At 37.6% G+C, this 21,277-nt stretch overlaps 1 protein-coding gene across 1 annotated transcript; it reads right to left on the reverse strand.

Moving 5' to 3' along the window:
* Positions 1–106: 106 nt before the first annotated feature.
* LOC121862860 (GAS2-like protein pickled eggs) lies at positions 107–20,977 on the reverse strand. The gene is made up of 7 exons (XM_042361202.1): positions 20,959–20,977; positions 17,486–17,593; positions 17,118–17,211; positions 16,329–16,416; positions 9,214–9,381; positions 6,657–6,844; positions 107–3,584 (listed from the first exon to the last, which is right to left on the reverse strand). Exons 1-7 carry the CDS (start codon positions 20,959–20,961, stop codon positions 2,566–2,568), a joined length of 1,668 nt encoding a protein of 555 aa, XP_042217136.1. The 5' UTR covers positions 20,962–20,977; the 3' UTR covers positions 107–2,565.
* Positions 20,978–21,277: the final 300 nt, after the last annotated feature.

Below are 21,277 nucleotides of genomic sequence, written 5' to 3' on the forward strand. Positions count from 1 at the left end.
TCAGCAAACAACAACTGACTCACCTATTTCAAGCCTGTTAAACTTGCTCCACTTTTCGTTATAGCGATAAAAAAATATGATAGAAGGCATGAATTAAAAGGTGTTATTCTTTTATGTCTTTATTAAAAATGTAGATTATGATAACAACCTCTGTGAATCAGGTGACTGGAGTATGTCTGTTCAGCTGACCAACAGAGTATACATAGTTGGGAGTGGAGAACAGCAGTTAACTAAGTTGCCGGGGAGGAAGAAGTAAAGGAAGGGAAAAGGGACAAGATTTCTGAAGTAAGAGAGGTGTAGGTACAGTCACCCACAAAAGTCCTGTCTCCTCTCCTCTTGAACCAAGAACTTTGAGATTCAAACTCATGAACCAGAAGCATTTAAAAACAGAATAATGCATCGGTGTCTACTGTTTCGGGTTCATGAGTCTGAATCTCAGGGTTCATGAACAGCAAGAGAGGCGACAGGACTTTAGTAGGTGACTGTACATCAGCAAATCTGTAAATTAAGATTGATTTTTTTTTTTTTTGCATTTCATAGAAACAGAGTCTCATGATACCCTGTGTAAAGCTCCATAGTTTTATTATTTACATATGCCCATCACAGAACTATATGAGCCCGTGTTGTATTGAATAAATGTTTTACTTGTTAATATTACCTCTGTTGCTTACTTGGGTCCCCCAGAATTTCCTTGAACAAAGAAATAAGCAACCAAAATTAGGATTAGTATACATGATTTTTTAACTTATAACATAAGCCATTATATCAATCATTATTAGGTGCAGGAAACAAAACAAAATAATATATGAAGTACAGTATGATAGTTTAGCATACCAGTATTTGCAAATTACTGTGTGCCCAAGTGCTAGATGGAAGCATAACAGCAGTGTGAGCAAAACTTTAAGCACTTTTTTTCTCGGCAGCTTTCAATCACTAGAGCTGGCCTAAGCTTCAAGCAACACCAGTGTAGAACAGCACCTTGCATGTGGGATGACAGCCGTGATATAATTACATTAATTTTTAAATTGTTGGCACTCCAGATAGGAATGCATCACACTAGATAACATGGCAATACCATAATTCATAATACAAATTTCTTATTTTTGTAAAGCTAATCTAGTAATACCAATAAGGAATAATGCATATAACAGAACCTTAAAAAATTTGGTCAGCAATTGCATCAGAGTTTAGAGTTACTCTGTGCTAGGGAAACTTGAATTCATGTAGCAAATAATATAACAATGATGGGGAAAGAAAAAGAAAGCACCAAATTTCTGACACTGGCAAAAATTTGCAACTCTAATGTCTCATATTAACTGTAATAGGTCTATAGACACTAACGTCAAAAATTTCAATTGTACGTATATAAAAAAAGGGGTAACAATTCTGGAATATCTAATTATAATTAACAACCATCAATTAATATATTTTAAAATTTGTTTATCTACAAATTAACAAAACCTGACACAGGTTTCTTTTTAAAACACAGAAAACAATTTAGTGGTAAGACATGAAGAATAACAAATACCAAATTCCCCACCAGTCTATAATAATATTAAATGCTGGGCACTAGGTCATTAAATTCAGTTTATGAATAATCCCTTCTGATAATCTTTTCAGAAAAAGTAATTTTAAATGCCCCTTTTCTTTTCTTCTTTTCTTCCTTTTTTATTTGCTGCGGACACGACCATCTAGAAACTGTTGTGAGGTGAGAACATTAATCTTATTATTCTATGGACTCCAGTAATCATCTTCACTACCAGTAACATTGACAGCAACATAAATAAAGTGTTACAAATATCCTCTCAGGTGGCAATGTTGTGACGTGGATTATATAATGGTGTGCTGCACAGATATCCATTGATTACTGGATGACATATCTGAACAAATATTGTAACCTGTTCGTGGATCACAAGTGGTGTAAGTCTATGCTTTACAATAAAAGATTACCAACAATTACATCATAATCTGAGGAATTGCAAAAAAATATTACATATTACAGTACAATCAAAAGCTAAATTGAAGCACATCATAAGTGTGGATGAAACAAGGCTGTAAAGCTATATACCATTGTACTAAAATGTGTCAACAGTAATATCAAATTGAATTAAAAACATTATATCTTAAATATTTTTTGATAAATTTCTAATTTTTCTATTCTACAGTCGACTAGTATTTGCGTTATGACACAACCGATATCAAACACATAAGAATATCGGAATGTTATTCTTCCATAATATCAAATAATACAAATTGCAACATATCACATGTTAGGTAAGGAGCACCATTCATGTTAGTGTGGTTACAGAGGCACATTTGGGTAGGGAAACTTCCGAGCCAATCTTTGTAGGTGGCATTAGTGTTTTACCAGCTAGGTATTAAAAACATGAATATTCCTGACAATTGCACTCAGTCATGTAATTTTTGTGTTGTCAGTCCATCTGTGAACCTAATCTGTAATGTTCTTTGGTTCACAGATGGTGAAATTCATCAAAGTTCCTGCAGGCACTATATCAAGCACACTATGCCACCTCCACAGCCTTATTTTTTTATTTTATCCCACTGCTATATTTCTGTTTGGCGGGACATAAAGAATGTTGGTGCAGGAATACGGGACCCAACACCGGCCTTTCTTGGGGCAACTTTATGAGAACTATTTGGGCTGCTAGTACCACCATTTACATTTATTTTTGGATCTAAACTCTGACTTCCACTACTAGACACATGTGCATTCACCCAGGAGGTTGTGTACTCTTGGGCTAGTTCTGGTGGTAGGGACTTGCCTTCAGCTGCTAAGCTCTCAGATACTTTTGCCCTGAGGGAATCATATATATCCTTGATACACAGGAGAGTATTTTCATCTGGGTCAAGGTCAGCAAGCTGTTTAAGTACTGGCCCACTGCTAGTTGGTGATGTGAGGGTGGATCCTGGTGCTGAACGTTTTGGGGAACGATTTAGAGGTGTAACTGGAGCCGAATGTCCAAAATGTCGCCTTGTGGTAGCTGGGGATGCTGATGCTGAACGTACTGTTCGAGGGGTTGTTGGTGGTTTATAGGTATCAGTTGTGAGGCTTGGACGTTCCCGTGAAGCTCTACCATTCCAAGTATTCTTTCCTTGTGGTCCGCCTGAGCTTGATGGACGTCTTGCTGTTGGCCTCAGGGGTTGGCGTGAAGGAGATTCTCTACCTAACATCATAAGGCCGCCCTCACTGGTAGCACTGCGGCTGCGACTTATGATACGACTTCCACGATCTTCACTGTTCCGACGTAATCCAGGCCCTGAATTCCATGCTGGTTTTGATGGAGATTTTTCTTCGGGGACTGAAGTTTTCTTTGACTTTTTTGTTCCCATAAATGGACCCTTCAGTGAATCAATGAAAGGTATTTTTGATTTGGGTATACTGCTGGAATGCTTTTGTTTATTTTGTGAAGGAGGTGACCAGGTGTTGGTTGTGTCTGACAGAGGGTAGTGTGGAGGAGTGGTTGTGGGGTTTGTTGGTGAACGTGGTGGAGTGTTAACTGAGTCCTCCGTTGACATTGATGATCCTTCTGATGACATGTGTGTCATGGAAGATTCTGGACGTTCTGCAAAAAAAAAAAAAAAAAAAAAACGTTATTGCGCTTGTAAACACAATAAAAAAAATCAATAGGAGAAACATTTATAAATTTATTACTCTCTTCCCAAATAATCCTGAGAAACACCTATGTATAAAAGATAGTGTCACTGTTTGTCCTTTCTAGAATTTGTCAGAGATAACAAAAGAATCTAATTCAATTCATATGCTACTGCTAGTTACTGTTTTATTATTTGAATATGAAAGTTAATATGTTTATCTACTTAAGCACACCTAGAATAATACAAACGCCAAAAATCACCATTGAAAATTCAGTTGATGATTACAGTACAATAATTAGCGCTAAAAACTATCTAAAATTTTCCAAGTCTTTAAGAAATGCAGTACTGTACAGATACATTCAGGAGCCAGTACATGCCCAGTACTTGCCAACAGTGTATAACACAGGTGTAACCGACTGCCCAAGCAGCTAACAAACCAATCGGTAACGAAGGGGATAAAAGTAAAGTAAGTAAAAGTAAAATTAAAAATTACAACTAATTACCATAGAGATTTAATCAGTGTTAAGGAGTACCTATACCATACTGAGATTTTGAACAAAACCAAAATGTAACATAATTTTTTTTTATGTATGTCTACCCTGCTCTGTGATAACTTCTGTGCATGTAAGAAATGTTTATTCCCTTTATGCTTTTTACTTTATGTAGGGTTTGTATGTATGCATGTATGTAGGCGTGACTGAAGCAGATGCGGTATGACAGTCTGGGCTAAGTCCCGGCAGCGTGTGAGGGAACGTCATCACTCCGCGTGAGTGTGACTGAGAGGTGGGAGTCGAGCGCTCGGGGTGATTAGAAGCTACGCTCTCTGTAAGGACATCTCGTTATTAAAGACAAGATAACTCTCCACACTATTATTGGACCTCCTACACTTTATAATTAAATTTTTTACACATTCTGTATGAGAGATTAAGGGTGCATGTAACAAAGTTAAAAAAAAAATAAAGAAAATTACATATGTCCATCCAAAATTCTTGTAGTAACAGCTGGGGGATCACAACTTACTACTGTACTGTACACATACATATCATGTATGGCAAATTAAAAAAATAAGTCTTTGTTTTGAAAAAATTTATATTTTTTCTATATTTTGTATAAATTTATTGATTTTATGTCAATTTATAAACTATTTGAGTTATTTAGACACTATTCAATCATTATATAGCAGCAGGTTATAAAACTTGTTTGGGCTCGTCAGGGGCTCAGGAATGGAACCTATTTCCTCCCGTAAGTTATTAATATCGATATACAGTACTGTATGATTGATCACTTAGCGATGTGTTTTTGAGGTCCCTAACGCCATCGTATACTGATCATTGCCAGCATACCGGGTAGTTAAAAAAAGTAATGCCAAAATATAATTTCTCTATAGAAATGCTAAAAGCCCCTCAACTGATGCCCATAGGACCCTTTGCTTAGCTCTCATACAATGTCACTTGGACTATTTCTGTTCATCAAGGTATTCTGCCTCAACACAAAATCTAAAATCTAAGCAATAAATTGTTCAAAACAATGCGGTGAGATTCATTCTCGACATGAACACGAGAACACATTGGTCATAACGTTCTATAATCACTGAATATGTTAAGTGTGGCACATAGAATGAATGATGATGAATCATGCTAACTGGATTTATATGGGCTGTGCATAGAGTATCTAACAACAAACTTTGCAAGTATTATAGAGGGAGTGAACATAATTTTATAGTACTGTATCTGGTGTCCACAGTCAGGCAAAAAATATTTTCTTCTTTACTGCTAAAACAGATTGGAACAAGTTACCAGACTACATCAAAATCAGTTTTGGTATTAAACAATTCAAACCTAAAACAATGAAATACATAGCAGATGATGCTACAGCAAGAGAAGAGAGTGAATTTCTATATTATTACCCCGATAACCAAAGAGTGTTGTACTGTAGTAGTAATCCATCAGCGTCGGATAGTCCAAGCGCAATGTAATGCTTGTTGAATTTTACCCAAAAGCTTTCACTAATACTCTTAGAGACATATGTACCATTACTGATTAGAGATCAAGCATAAGCCTAAGTAAAGGACCCTCCTGGAAATAGCACCTGACAGCTTTTTCAGCTATCCTTGACCAATTTGCCTTACTGTTTACCATTGTTGTTTACCTGCACTGTCTCGCCATACAAGAAACTGTATGCTCCTATGGTCTACGTGCAATCATGCACCACATACAGTGGGGTATGCTATAACGAATGGATTCTACTACGAATATTCCTATAACGAACGGTTTTACCTATAAAATTGAGAATGCTATAAAGAACGAAACTCCAACAGCAAATTTTTTTTTTTTTTTTTACTAATTTATTGTTTTTTATATTACAAGTATTAATGATATTCTTTATTTCAGGGGTTTAGATGCATATTTATGCACTTTTTTAAAATTTTTACAATTTTATATTATATTTTCAGTGTTAAGTGGTTGTATTTGGGGGCCTGGAACGGATTAATCCTATAACGAACATGCTTTTTCAATTGTAAACTTGTATGACAATTTTACTGAATAAATAGTAATATTATTATTATTATTATTATTATTATTATTATTATTATTATTATTATTATTATTATTATTATTACTGTATTGTTATTATTATTATTATTATTATCAACCTTGGAAATAGCAAAATTCTGTCATCTAGGAGGTTCTCTCAAGGGAGATACTGTACTGTTTGAGTTCAGAGGGTTAAATACAGTCCACACCAATGGTGGTCTGAAGACATTCTAAACTTCACAAGTCAGTGCCAACGGCAGGCTGAGACCCTTCCAGACCTCACCGGTCCATGCTAGTACTTATAGCCATATAAAAAGTTGTACTTAATTTGTATTATAGACAAAGGAATTCTTCCTACCAGAAATGTCTTGGTTCTCCTGTATGTTAACATATCAAAAATATAATGTAAGTCATGATGGAATGTACCACAAATAAAATCATAGTTTATATTCGGCAATTAAAGAGAAATTTTCATATTATTTACTTAATGATTGATAGATTACTCACCTATTATGTCAGTATTATCCACCTCTAGGTTATTCCTGGGTGTGGGTTTACGAGCTCTGGGTAAGGAACGGCAAGCAGTATTTCCTTGACTCTTATAACCCTCATCGCTAACCTCTGAGGAGTCATCACGCCATGCTGTTTGTTCATCTCTAAATCCTGATGTTGGTCCCCATTTGCCTGTACTCAATCTGTAATAAATAGAAATAAGTGAGACAATAAAATTTATGTAACTAAAAATAAAAATTACCACAGTAAATACTAGTTATAAAAACTAGTGTTTCAGTAACTTAAAAAATCAGTGGAGGATCTGAGAGAGAGAGAGATTCAGTCGAACACCCCTTTTCACATAAGACCCACTTGATTTATGATCTGTGCAGATAATTTACCTCTACATTAGCACCTGCCTCTGGTCAAGTTATCAACATTTTAAAGGAACTGCCAAGTGAGAGTCTGTAGATGTAAGGTGACAAGAGTTATGACCTCACATGACAAGGGTACCACCACTGACACCAGATTATGGGAGGGGGGGGGGTGGAAGTTAGGGTAGATGATAACAGGTGCTGGCTCTGATGCAGATTCACTACACAAAAGAATTAGATGTCAGCAAAATTGGGGTTAAGTTTGCCATCAAGACATGGGTTAGGACAATCGAGGAGCAGGACAGGAGGATGATGTATGGCAGGTCCAGGAACCAAACAAAGTCTGAGTGTAGAAGAGCTGAAACAGAGTTCCAGAGGCAGATTGTAAGCAAGGTCAAGTTAAACCCAAAGGCTTTCTACCATTCTACCATTATGCAAAATCGAAATTAAAAACGTGTATAGGCTTGAAGATGGTAATTACAGAGATTCAGTCCATTGCAAGGCAGAGGCATTAAATAAATTATTTTCCTGTGTTCACAAGAGAGGATGTTAACAATCTTCTTGCGTTTGAGGAAAGACGGTTTGACACAGTGCTGACCCACATTGTGTTCTCAGAAGAGGGTATAAGAAATAAATTGTCAAAGCTAAAGGTTCATAAGAGTCCCGGCCCTGACATGATGCATCCCAGAGTGCTAAGGGAGTTGTGCAACGAGCTTGCTGAGCCCTTTAAGATCCTGTTCTGTAAATGCCTGGATGAGCAAAAGGTCCCCAGTAACTGGAGAATGGCTTATGTGAGTGCTATATTCAAGCAGGGCGATCATCACTCCACAAATAATTATAGACCAGTGAGTCTGACCAGCATAGTATATAAAGTACTTGAGAGCATTATAAGAAATGCCATGATGGAATATCTACTACGAAACAACCTTGTAAAAGACTGCCAACATGGTTTTATGCTGGGACGTTCCTGCTTGACAGTTACTCAAAGTGCTGGATGTTTGGAACAGGGTGGTAATATTGACAATATAGGGTGTATATCTGGATTTTGCCAAGGCTTTCGACAGTGTACCCCATGAAAGGGTGAGAATTAAACTGGAGGGGTATTGGATTCAGAGAAGTGCCCTAGCATGGATTGGAGACTTTCTTCATGACCACAAGCAGTGTGTGGTGATTAATGGCATGAAATCGTCATGTCTACCCATGACAAGTGGGGTATCACAGGGCAGTATACTGGGCCTGTTATTGTTTGTTTGTTTTATAAATGACTTGCCAGAAGCTATACACTCCTCCATGCAAATGTTTGCGGATGATGCCAAGTTATTCAGGGAAATTAAGAAGCAAACAGACTATTAAGAGCTACAGAAGGATCTCTGACAGCTTCAAGAGTGGTCAAAGAAATGACTGTTAAGATTCAATGTCACTAAGTGTAAAAGGATGCACCTAGGTCATACCAACAGTAAGGAGGCGTATCACACGTTCCAACGGGATGAAGGAACAGCACTAATAGAGCCCAAATGTGAAAAGGACCTTGGCGTGAATGTTGACAATGAAGTGAAGTTCTCAGGCCATTGTGAGAAGAAAGTGAATCGAGGTCTTATAAGAAGGCCATTCAGATAAGTAGATGATCTGTCCCTCATAACGCTCTTTAAGAGTGAGGTGCTTCCCCGTCTGGTCCCCAAGATATGCTAGAGACTGTCAGTTGATTGAAATGTCCAAATGAGGGCCACCAGACTGGTGCCTGCACTAAGGCACCTCAGTTATCCAGAGATTAGAACACCTGCAACTGCCTAGCTTATACTATAGATGGGTAAGGGGTGACCAAATTGAAATTTATAAGCATATCTGAAGCTGGCGACCGTCCGCCCCACAAGGGGTCACAGCTCAAGGTTGAAGAAGCCACAAGTCCAGAAAATTGTGAAGGCAAACTTTTTCAAAGTACAAATTGTAACTCTTGGAACAATCTGCCAAAGAGTGTTATGACGGCACTGAGTTTGAGCTCTTTCAAAACCAGACATGGCCAACACTGGCGCAAGCTCAGGTATATTTAGGAGCCAGTACAGTACTTGCCAACAGTGCGTAAAAGAGACGTGACCGACCACCCAAGCTGCTAACAAGCCGATCAGTGGTGAAGAGGATAAAAGTTAAAAAAGTAAATGTATGTTTACAATTTACAGCACTGTATTTGGCATAAAGCTTACCTCCCAGGTCCTAAGCGCGCAAAGGCAGCAGGGTCCCGGCTTGCAGGTGATTGTGATCTTTGACGCATGGAATAACTACTTTCCAAAGAGTCTCTCCTTAATCCTCTTGCACCTGCACTTGACCTACGACGTGGGGATGGTGAGGTTGGTATCTGGCCATCTTCACACCTGCAATATATTCATAATGCGTCAAATAAGTGGTTTAATAAAAACACAATTGCTACATTAAATTGCTACAAACTGGATACACCTAAAAACTCAATAAGAAACCTAACACTGGAGGATATAGCTACAGTATATGGTACAATCTTATGACAATAAACTCTAACACCACAGTTTATATTGTATGATTGGCATCTTTATACAGGTACAGGGGTATTATAAATTTCTTAAACTAAAAAAATTTCTTTGTACAGTAGCTACAGGATACACTTAACATTAACTTTAAGCAAAAGCTAAACCATTAATGCTACAATCAAGTACGTACAGTATTAAAGTTATGTACATGGCTTCAAATTATGTAACAAATATCTTCAAAGACATACCCAAACTACTTTTTCTTATGCATCACTATATAATGGTTCCAATTTTATAAAGAAACACAGTTTACTTTTGTAAAAATGTCCAAAAAATTTTCAATATATTCCCATCAAAAAAAGGGGATACAGCCTCTGGTTGGTTATGTTTAAAGAACCCTTCACCTAAGAGAAGAGAATAGTGATTGTTCAAGGAAAAATGGGATTATTTTTCCTGAAGTCTGGGTAAATAATGTCTTGTCCTACCACTCCCTTTAATACAGGGTGATTCAGCAAAGAGTACGTTAAATTGGATGATGGAATCCTTGGATAATTCTAAACCACAATGTCTCTATGGTAAAATGTCAGATTCTGCATTGTTTCCATGTTACTTTTACTTTTGTCCTCTTCACCACTAATCGGCTCGTTAGCCGATTCGGCGATCGGTCACGTCTCTGCTACTTTTCTTTTTCTTTATATAAGATGTTGTATTAATGAGAGTCAATTTGATGAGAAACCCCCCCATAGGTTTTTGTAATCATTTATCCACAGATATTTTATGTACAGCAGTACCGTGTGATGCAGATGTCTAACACAGGTGCAATGAGACAGGGACTGTGTACGACCGAATGAGATAAAGGCAGTTACAGGGCGGAGGGGATTCACATCAAATTCACTCTCATTAATACAACTTAAATATATTGTAACATGGAAACTATGCAGAATCTGACATTTTACCGTAGAGACATTGTGATTTAGAATTATCCAAGGATTTCATCCTCCAATTTAATGTACTGTACTCTTTGCTGAATCACCCTGTCTATCTAATCATACATTTCAAGTTTAAAATAAAACACGATTGCCTTATATATTGAGTAAATATTAAAAGAGATACAGTGAGTTGCATTCCCCTTTAATGAAAAAGTTATCAGAGTCCAAATACTGTACATGTACTGCATTCAAAATCAGAATTTTATGAGACTGTAGTACTAAATGCTTAAGCCCCAAAAAATCATCATTCAATTCTTAGCATAACAAAACCTAAGCATTCACAGCAAAGGGAGATGCACAAACCACAAATAAATCATATAGTACTATTTAACAAACTGTCCCCAAAACCCACCACATGAAACTGGAGTGCAACAGCCAATCTAAGCATTTTGTGGAACTCTTATGATGATCCTTTTTCTCAGGCTTAGAGTACTGTACTGTGTAATCCAGGTTGTCACAGTGGGTTTCATTATCATTTAAGGCAAGTGTCTTTAAATATCTCATGTTGTAGACAATTCACAGTACAGTACAGTAAAACCTCTATTTAACAGACTATATGTAGAGGAACGTCTGTTATATCGAGGGTCCATTAAATATCAAACCTCCATCTAACGGACTATACTATAGAGATCAAAGTCCATTATATTGAGGGTCCGTTAGATGTGAAAACCCAACCTAACGGATTATATTAAAAGAGAAGTCCATTATATGGAGGTTTCACTGTAGGAAGAACAGGTATTGCAACATATCACATAACTTGGCAGTGAAACCAAACACAATTTAATCATACTGTACTACTGTATCTGTGCACATTCTCCTGCAAAAATAATAATCCCATAAAGCAATACATTCACCAGAAACCACAAATCAAGATTTAACATTCCAAACCATATTAAAATCACTGGTCTGTAGTTTTAAGTACATGGATCATTCAGCAGAAATGCCACAAAAATCAATTGCTTAAGAATTTTTATTTGCATTAACGTCAATTTCTAACCTTATCATACTCTGTCCTGTGACCTCACATCATAGACACCTCTTGTATTGAAAGTAGTGTCTTTTTGCAGGATTCTTGTACAATACTGTGTTCCATTTCAAATTAACATCCCTTGCATCCCTTGTTTACAGCCACTGCATCAATCTATAGCTAAAGTCTTTGTGCAGGAGGACCATATGGCTCCCCTTAAAGTCCATGAGTGAATAATATCAAGATGTATTTGACGCCATGCTTCAGTGTTCATTTTCCTAATTCATTTTACCCGTAAGAGATGGCCTCCCTTTCTTCCGGATAAAATATTTAGTATCATTATCATGCTTCTTGCTGTGTCTCCATAGGGACAAGCCACTTGGTAATTTTCTATTTTGGTTCTTACCTAGTCACTTGGGTTTCTCATATTCAGCCACATGTAGCTAATTTTCCCTGAAAGGGATGCTATATTATACTATATTAAATAGTCTTTCAGGTCTTCTTAAAAACTATACATTTATCTTTTACTATTGTTAACTTAACCTTGAAAATAGTTCTTTTTCTATTTATTATTTTCTGGAATTAAGTTTGTGAATTTGTAAATCCATTTTATTCCTCAAGAAGTTCTTCAAAGTGTATTGGCATCACTACACCTAACATGTTTACTATATGCACATTAATTCACACATGGGTACTTGATCACCTTGTCTGTGGCCCCAACAATACCACACATGCTGACTACTTTGAACCATCCCCATTTCTTGGGCTGTTCTCTAATATGTCATTAAAATGTAATTAAATACTGTAATGACTTGATATTTTTGTTTTAGTTTTGATAAGGATATGATACGAATCAAGAGCAACAGATATAGAATTATTAGAAGTTTACATTTTGGCGTTATCTTGTGATATATATTCACACAGTCCTAAGTGGGCATCCTTATCTACTGCATTGTAATATGCCTTGAGATTATATAAAGTACAGTATATATGTGTGTGTGTGACTACTGAACTAAAATAGATTAATGATTTAATCTTTTTCTTTTTACAAACATCAAAACATGTTATATACAGTACTAGTAATCATTAATACAGTGTACATACTGTAATTTCTTGCTGTATTCATGTGTTCAAAGTGTTAATATTGTTTTGTTCAAATAAGGTGAGCCACTCTCAGGTTTTCTGATGCATTGATATCTGCTGATATATTCTTCAATCAACTAAAACTTAGGTCAAAATGCCTTTTATAAAATACTTTTCAGTGATATCTGGTGAATCATAAATAAAATTCCATTGTCTAGTCATTATCTGAACACACATAACTTTTCTAAAGCAGGATTATTCACTCAGTATACTGAAGGTTTTGGCTGGATACTTTGTGATAATAAAAATGGTTTGTTTGAGTCCTTTAACTCCTGTGATAGGCCCTCATCTGTTAAGATTTGTGATACATTTAGATGAAATGACTCGCTTTCTATATTCTGATTTATGAGATCTTCTGTTGGTACTGTACTTGTTACTTTCCCTGTATCCCTGCCTCCTGAATCTTGCTGTGTAGCTCCAACTTCAGAGTCGACTGTTAATTGTAACTTATCCACATCAGATGATAAAAATACTGTTACGTTCTCTTTTGAATACTGCTTTATAAGTCTGGTTGGTGATTCCTCCAAAATATTTTTCACCTGTCCATGATATATGCATTTGTCTTCTGAATCTTGCGATGCATTATTCTGTGGTAATTCATGCTGTACATCCTTGTTCAGTGTTGGTGCTGGGTTCGACAATGTTTCTGGTGTTAATCTGTTAGTAGAAATATTGTTGTGTGATTGATGTGATATCCTTGTACTTGGCACTGGTATTCCCCTGTGTGGTGATGGTCCCTTCTTTGACAACAAACTTGATGTCCCCTGAGAAACATTTTGTAGAAATTCTTTACTTGATTTCTGTGATGCTGCTTCTGTTGGTGAATGGATATGAATGGGTATTTTTGAGTCTGGTTTATTTTGTGTAATTCTTATCCCATCAGTTGGAAAATGTTTTGATGCTGCTTTATTTGGGGATAAATGTGGTAATCTTTTCTTAGGAGAACACGGTGAACACTTCTTGTCTGGCGAGTTCTGTGATTGCCCTGGTTTAATGGATTGATTTGGTTCACACTGAGAATTATGCAAGTTCCCCTTACTTCTAGGCATTCCTTGCATTTCCATTTTTGGTGATCTGTGAACTATGTCTTTTCTTAAGGAGTGTTTTATTGATCCCTTTCGAGATGAAATTGGTAATTTTCCCTTTTTAGGAGAACTCAGTGAAGATGTGTTTACCTGAGGGGGTTGTAGTGTTTTATTACCTACTGACACTTGTGCATTTTTATTTTTTGTCAAGTCCTGAGAAGTTTCAGAATTTGCCTTCTGTAATGTTTTAGGTATCTTACTTACTAGGGACCTTTGTGATACTCCTGTCTTCATTTCATCTTTGAACAGTAATGTTTGTGGTTTTGTGGTTGGACATATAACTTGACTGGACTCTGGTTTCTGTCCCAAAATGTCTGTTGTTGCTGGAACGGATAAACTGTCTTTCAATTCCTCTCTGGCAGGTTTCATATACTCCCCTGATGTATGCAGATTTTTTTTTTCGATCCAATTCAAAGTTGTTTTTTTGGTTTTGTCTTCTAGTTTAATTTCTTCCCTACATTTCTGCAGATAACCAAAGGGTTTTTCTGTGGAAGTTTGTTTACTGTCAATTTCTGGATGTATAATATCTGTTGCTTTCTTTGCTAAATATTTTCCCCTTGAGTGACATTCAAGTGGATCAAGTGTTGCTGTTCTACTTCTTATAGTTTGGCCTATTGCTTCATTTATTATTGGCAGTGATGAGGACCTACTTCTCTCAGAAGACACTTTCAGCCTTTGAATACTGTGTTGTGGCATTATATGACTGCCCTTTGATGGAACGATCTTCATATCTTTCTGTACAGGTTGCAAGGATGCTGTTTCATTTAACATCTTTTCCTCAGAACTGTTACTAATTTGAACTCCAGCCTTTTGTGATGTCAGAGTTAACTGCTGATTAAATGTAGCCTGTTCAACATTTTCACATTTGTCTGTTTCTCCCAAGTTATCTGTCTCTGTCTGGATTATCACATTTGATAAACTGGCTGTCCTTCCTTTATCTGCTATTTCCTGGTTGGGTAGTTTTTCCAGTAAAGAACTGGTAGATGTATGAGACTTTGCAGTTTTATCTCTTCCCTTATGTACAGGTGATGTTAGTTTGGGTGTATCTTGCTGCAAAGTCACTCTATCGCTGAGTGATCGTACTGACATAATTTGGGTTCCTGCAGACCTTTTTCTGAATCTATGGGAAAATATTCAAACAATTTAGTCTTTAAAGAAGTGACACATATTCTCATATGCATTGTAAATACAATATATACATGCCAGAGAGTACAAGACCATGTGGCAGATCCCTGTGTCCTATTTTACTGATCAACAATGTGAATATTTCTTTAACTGAATGACATATAATAATACTGTCCTCAATTTTAAGATGAATTACTGTACATTCATTTCAGCAAGAAAGGTCAGTTTTAAAACCATAAGAGAGCCAAAAAAGAAGCACATAGTGTAAACAGCTACTGACAATCTTTTCTATTACAGTATAGTACTGTACATGTATAATACTACAGTACTATACTGTATATTTACCTCATACTTTTATTATCATATGTAATATATACCACTGTATTAATATAGGTATTAATTTCCTTGTATTACTACACCCAAAGCACAACAGCAAACTGTAAGTTACTGCCATATAACCATTAAACAGCCCACAACAGCAATCTAATATGTATTTCCTCATATACTGTACAGGATTAAAGTTAATTAAGCTTAGTACAAGTATATCATAATTTAGTTTGTTTAAATGCATAAGCCAAATTATATACCTGTACAGTATATATTATTAAAAAGCTTATATTTTTCTGCATATCCCCAGAAGCTCAGGAAGAACTCATAAAATGTTATCCATAAATGAGACAAATTTTCAGAATCTAGAGAATTTCCTCTATTTGTTACTGTTTAGGCTGATACCTTAAGTGATTATCCTCGTGAATCACTACATCTTGAATTGTTTTCTTGAATTATATGATTAGTGATTTTAGTTGCTAATAGTTTCTGATAAAGGAAAGCCTTCAATTTCAGAAAAGTAAGTCTCATTTATGGGGGAAGGGATGAGGGTTCAGGATAACATAGTTCAACCAGGGGCGGATCCAGGAGGGTGTCCTGGGGGTCCGGACTCCCCTTTTCATCAGAAAATTCCATTGCTTTTTCTTCATAAAGTATTGTACTCAGGCATGTTTGTATAGTAAAAAAGTAATTACTATTGACCTCAGAATATCATCTAATATCCAGTGTACATGGCTTCAAAATGACCTCAAAATGCCCATGATATTGTTCAGATTAAAATAAAATCTTGTGGGGTTAGGGGTGCCTTACAGCACCCTCCAAAACCCCCTAGCTGGGTGGGCTCACTGTACTCACCATGTTCCCCCCAGCCACAACTTCTTGGACACCCCCCACCCCCCCTTTGACATTCCTGGATCAGCCCCTGCAACCTGTAATGCTGCATAAGCTATGTTATATTGTGAAAGAGTAATTAATGTGTTCGTGTTTGATCTGATCATATCTCCGCAATTATTGCTGTAATAAAAAAAAAAGGCCAGTTTCCTATACAGTACAGTGCAGTATATACTGTAAATGCATTCATCCATAATATTTAGGTTTTACAATCTGTACTCTGCTTTAGGGGAAATTTCATATATAAAGGTTTCATCCTCCCAAAACACATCCTGTAAAAGTTTATCTTACCTTTCATAAGTAACGTTCATCAGTTGACGCTCTAGACCACCACTGGAGGTTTTGAACCCTACACGTGACCCAACAGCAACTCTGTGACCTGCAAGGTGTTAATGTATTAGTATTGCACCAACATACTGATACTAACAGCTCATAATTATAACACACCATGGCAGTACAACTTCAGTTACGAAAACAGGTATAATTTTACAAACAAATGAACCCTAAAGACTTTCACATTTTCAACAGTGAGTACAGGTATTTCAAAGTATCTCATACATATTTGTTCAGTCAGTCTTCAGTACTGTATATCAATAGTGAAACACATAAAAAAAACGTTATCTAAACTTAGATGAATTGTATAAATGGTGTCTTGTAATTTGTCATTATTTCAAGGGCCATTACTGAAAACTAGTTATTAAATTTTGAAAATTTGGGTACTCTGAACCTCAAAGGTCCACTGCTACAGCAATGAGCACTTCCATCTCAAAATATCAAGCAGAAATACAGTAATTACTGTATTGTGTGTTCATTTTTGTTGCTGCTCAGTTATCTAAATTCATTAATTTATCATCTGTAGAGATTCACCATCATCATCCATGTTTTACTGCAATTTTCAACATGTGCGTGGGTTAGCTGTAATTATCTGATTGGCAGCTCTCCACGCTGCACACTCTTGCAGCCTCTCTTGTCAAGTTCTTAACTCTAATTTTGGTTTGATGATCTAACGTGATGCCCAAGCTACATACAGAAAAAAAATTTCATGATAAATATATGGACATGATGTAGGGAGAGACTGACCTTGGCGACACCTGCAGGGGTCATGCTTGTCCAGGTAGTGTTCGAGGGTGTCCCAGCCACCACCTACCCGCACCATCACGTGGTTCCTCAAGATCTGTGAATATAAGTATTGGTTGGGTTGACTCTACCTCCTCTATACCCAGTCCCACTAGCACAACTACTTTATTCAGGATTATTCAAGGCAATCTACAATGATACACTTAAGATCCGAGTGTTCTTTAATTCATTATAGTATCACATTTTTAACCTGTAATAGAAAAAAATTACAAAGTGTCAGGGAAAGTCGCTTACTTGCTGTCCAACACACACAATGAAAAGAAGTACAAAAAGCAAAGAGAAAGGGTGTGAGAGACGCGTTGGGGACTCACCCTGACAAAGATGAGGACGCGAGTGTCACCGATGCGGTACTTGCCCTCGGACACCTTCACCATGGGGAACTGTGATGGACATGAACATCGCTCCACCAGGTCCCGCACCTGTAATGTAAACAACACTGGTTAGCTCTCATACATACTAATACCTCATGGACGTCTCCCTCTTCCCCCATCTTATTTCCCTTGCTGTTAAGGTACTATAAATATACACTGCCATCTCAACTCTGTAAGTCATTTTTTAACATATCCCATACACATTAATTTCAGGCTATGTTGCAAGATCGGGATCTCTATTACCCCATGCAGTGAGACAATGGGGGAGGTCAGCTGAGGTCATCCTGGAACAGGCAACTACAGGACTAATGGGGATATGTCCAGGAAAGAGCTACAGGGGTTGTGAACTGCAAAGAACTTTAAAAAATACACGTCGCCAACAAGGCTATCAGACCTTAATGCCTGATATAAAAACAAAACCTTAATTGTTACTATAAAAAATAACGCTATACACAGTATATTAACAAATCCTCGAATACACTAACAATTTATATCTTCCAATAATCGAATTCGACATCATCATAACAGTTCATCTAAGAAACAGTACAGTATATCATACATCGTGAACTGAGGGAGCACTTTCTCCCTGGGAAAATATAAAACCGTTCGACAGGTCTCCGGCGATGCGTTGCGGATGAGTGCTCCGCCAACCCCGGGTTAGTTTTTACATTAACAACACAGCTTTCCTTAATAACCTAAGATAACGGTCACATTACATCACGTCCTTTGACACAGCTTTAAGAGAAAGCGAAATAACTCTCGCCGGGAAACAATACTCACGTTTTCTCTAAACACCGTTCACAAACCAGTCTTTCACAAAATAAATTATCGGGAAATTAAACTATTCTTCAATTTCATGTCAGACCAACGAGCGTTTGTTCCACTGGCCTCCGATGAAATAATTTTGTTTGTGTTATAGATAACCCCGAAAAATACACTTCTGAGTATTGCGAATAAAAATGCAGTGTCATTTTCTAAAGATTTACTTGGTTAAGTGGCCGTGTTTGACGCATCTGTACTGTCATGTCATCAGTGACTTCACCATTATCACCTGAACAAAGGCTACCCGTTTCCAGGTGTCAATGTGTCTTAATTCATCAGCTTTTGTGAAAACACGTTAAACCAACATGTCGAAGAAAATACAATATATATTTATTTCCTTAAATTTACAGCACGGTTGCAAAATACATCTCCCTGCTGGAGGTGGAAAACTTTCTTACAAAATTTTAATCAACCCGCAGCACGTTGGCTGGTTCATCCACACACGGGCTGGTACATCCACACGCTGGCTGGTTCGTCCACACGTTGGCTGGTTCATCCACACGTTGGCTGGTTCATCCACACACGGGCTGGTACATCCACACGCTGGCTGGTTCGTCCACACGTTGGCTGGTTCATCCACACGTTGGCTGGTTCATCCACACGTTGGCTGGTTCATCCACACGTTGGCTGGTTCATCCACACGTTGGCTGGTTCAGGACTTACATCAGATGTGACCAGCAAGCGACGGGTGGCGAATGGCGAGGTGTTCCCGCCCGCCAGCCACCCGTGACGAGTCGTGGCTCAGCCAACTTATAATCACCAGGATCATGGTGTCTGCAAGCTCTTAGGACCACCTGAAGATTCGCCCCCCCCACAGGTTATTTCACCTGGAAGTAACCACCCTAACGCTACCTGGGAGTAAAGTTAGGTTAAATTAGGTTAGTGTTAGGGTATTTCATATCAGGTGAAAGGAGTCAGGGGATAATCTTCACGTGATCAAGCTCTTATCGCCCTTCAGTATCGCGAGGTCTGGCGGCTTACTGGCCTCCGGTGAGAACACTATACACACACACACACACTTAACTATAAACGTTTGGGCAGGTAAGGATTGGCCCTAGCTTGTTTCAGTATGTTTCACCCCTAAACTAACAAACTTAACCTAACACAATATAAAGTGACTTAACCTAACCTAACACTTAACCTGACCTGACCTCTCCAGATAGCGTTATGTGAAATAAGTAGAGCAAATCTTCAGGTGAACCTAAACGTCTGCAAGAAAGGTTTCTCAAGCTTACACACACAGAAAGGCGACGTTTTCCAAGCTTAGATATTTAGAGGGAGGTTTTTAAGCTTTAGTCTAACGTTTAAAATCAATAAAATACCGAAACTTTATGAGAAAATTCAAGTTTCAAAATCGTAAACAATTAAAATATTAGTTGAAGACGAAGGTTGATGAAAGCTGTGTCTAAAGTTATGGCTGGTACGATGAATGTTCCTCGTAAACAACGATGTAATAATATACCTCGAACCGTGTGATTTAAAACAAAGCAAAACAAAAATAATAATAGTAAAAAAACAAGATCCAAATAATAAATTAAAACAGTCCTAAAACAGCAAAAAAAAATGATTCTAAATTATAGAGACTTTACGTAAACTAAACACATTCACTTAGCAACAGTTACGAGCCAAAAATTAAAAGGTGGAGGATCTCTGGGGAAAAGGGCTAAAAGGGCCCCCATTAGACCTAGGGCCTCAATGTTTAACGTTTAGGTCAACTTGGGGTTCATTAAAGCACTGAACCTCAACTCTAATAATGAGGTTAGGTTAGGTTAGATTAGGGGGGTTCAAAAGGAATAGGGCTTTCATAATCAAGCCTCTTTCTCTTACTATCGCAACTACTCCTCCTCCGCCCCCTTCTCCTAGACAAGACCTTTCGACCCTTTCTACCTACCCCCTCTCACCCCCTCCTCCCATCGTCTCATCCGCGGGCAAAAGTCGAGGATTTTCGGGAGAGGCCAAAATCACTTTCCCAGATATATATCACCCCCCCCCCCCACTTCCAGACGTCCCTTTTATCCCAGCGTAATAAATTTCCAATCCCACACTCAACCTCCAGGGAAACTTGATTCCCCATTTCTTCTTCTTCACGAAATAACACTTGAGGTCTTGTTTTCCCTTTCCCAATTTCTCATTCTTTTCACTTTTACTCTTTTTTTCATAATTCTTTCCTTTCTTACTATGGTTATTTTTTATTTTCGTATTTATCTTTTCTTTCTTCTCTCTGTTCCTCTTTTAGTCTTTCATTTCCTTTCCATTCTCGTTGGTTTTGAATTTATATTATCTTATTTCCCCTTCCTCTCAAGTTTCTTTATTTGATTTTCGTCTCTAAATTCTTCTTTATTTCCACTTACCCCCACACTGCAAGATTATCCTGATTTACGTGTTAAGTTTACGCAATATTGTGTGTGTGTGTCTGTGTGTGTACAGAAGAATTTTATAGAGTGCCCAGGTGCCGAAAAATCAGGGTCATGCCATTTTTTGAACCCTTGACCTGGCCCTTACACATGTAAAATAGAAACGAACGAGAACGAGAGAGAGAGAGAGAGAGAGAGAAGAAAGTTTAAAACTGAAGAAAAAACGATATGTGATACCATGACGAATTGCCGGACCAAGGCACAAAGGCAGGAAAATCTTCACAATCACAACCAATAAGGAACGATCAGCTGTGAGACGATCAGCCGTGGATACATTCACCCTTCCTCCCTCCCACGAAGATGCACCCAGCCGATACGACGTAAACACGAGGTGGGAGAGGGTGGTGTTGAAGGTGAGGATATCAGTAGTTCCTTTATGGGTAACGGGGCAGAAAGAGCCTCTCACCCAGACACGGAGATAAGTACTTCGAGGCAGAGAAAACAAACACGAAAGAATGGGGTAGGGATGGAGGGCGGGTCGAGGGGGTGGGGGTAG

This window comes from Homarus americanus, unplaced genomic scaffold (assembly GCF_018991925.1).
Source record: "Homarus americanus isolate GMGI-L3 unplaced genomic scaffold, GMGI_Hamer_2.0 scaffold24922, whole genome shotgun sequence".
Classification (NCBI taxonomy): Eukaryota; Metazoa; Arthropoda; class Malacostraca; order Decapoda; family Nephropidae; genus Homarus; species Homarus americanus.

Coding starts and splice junctions, on each gene's coding strand:
- LOC121862860 (XM_042361202.1), bottom strand. Junction 6,845..9,213: donor GCGCGCTTAGGACCTGGGAG/GTAAGCTTTATG, acceptor TATTTATTACAG/ATTGAGTACAGGCAAATGGG. Junction 3,585..6,656: donor GGATAATACTGACATAATAG/GTGAGTAATCTA, acceptor TTTTTTTTGCAG/AACGTCCAGAATCTTCCATG.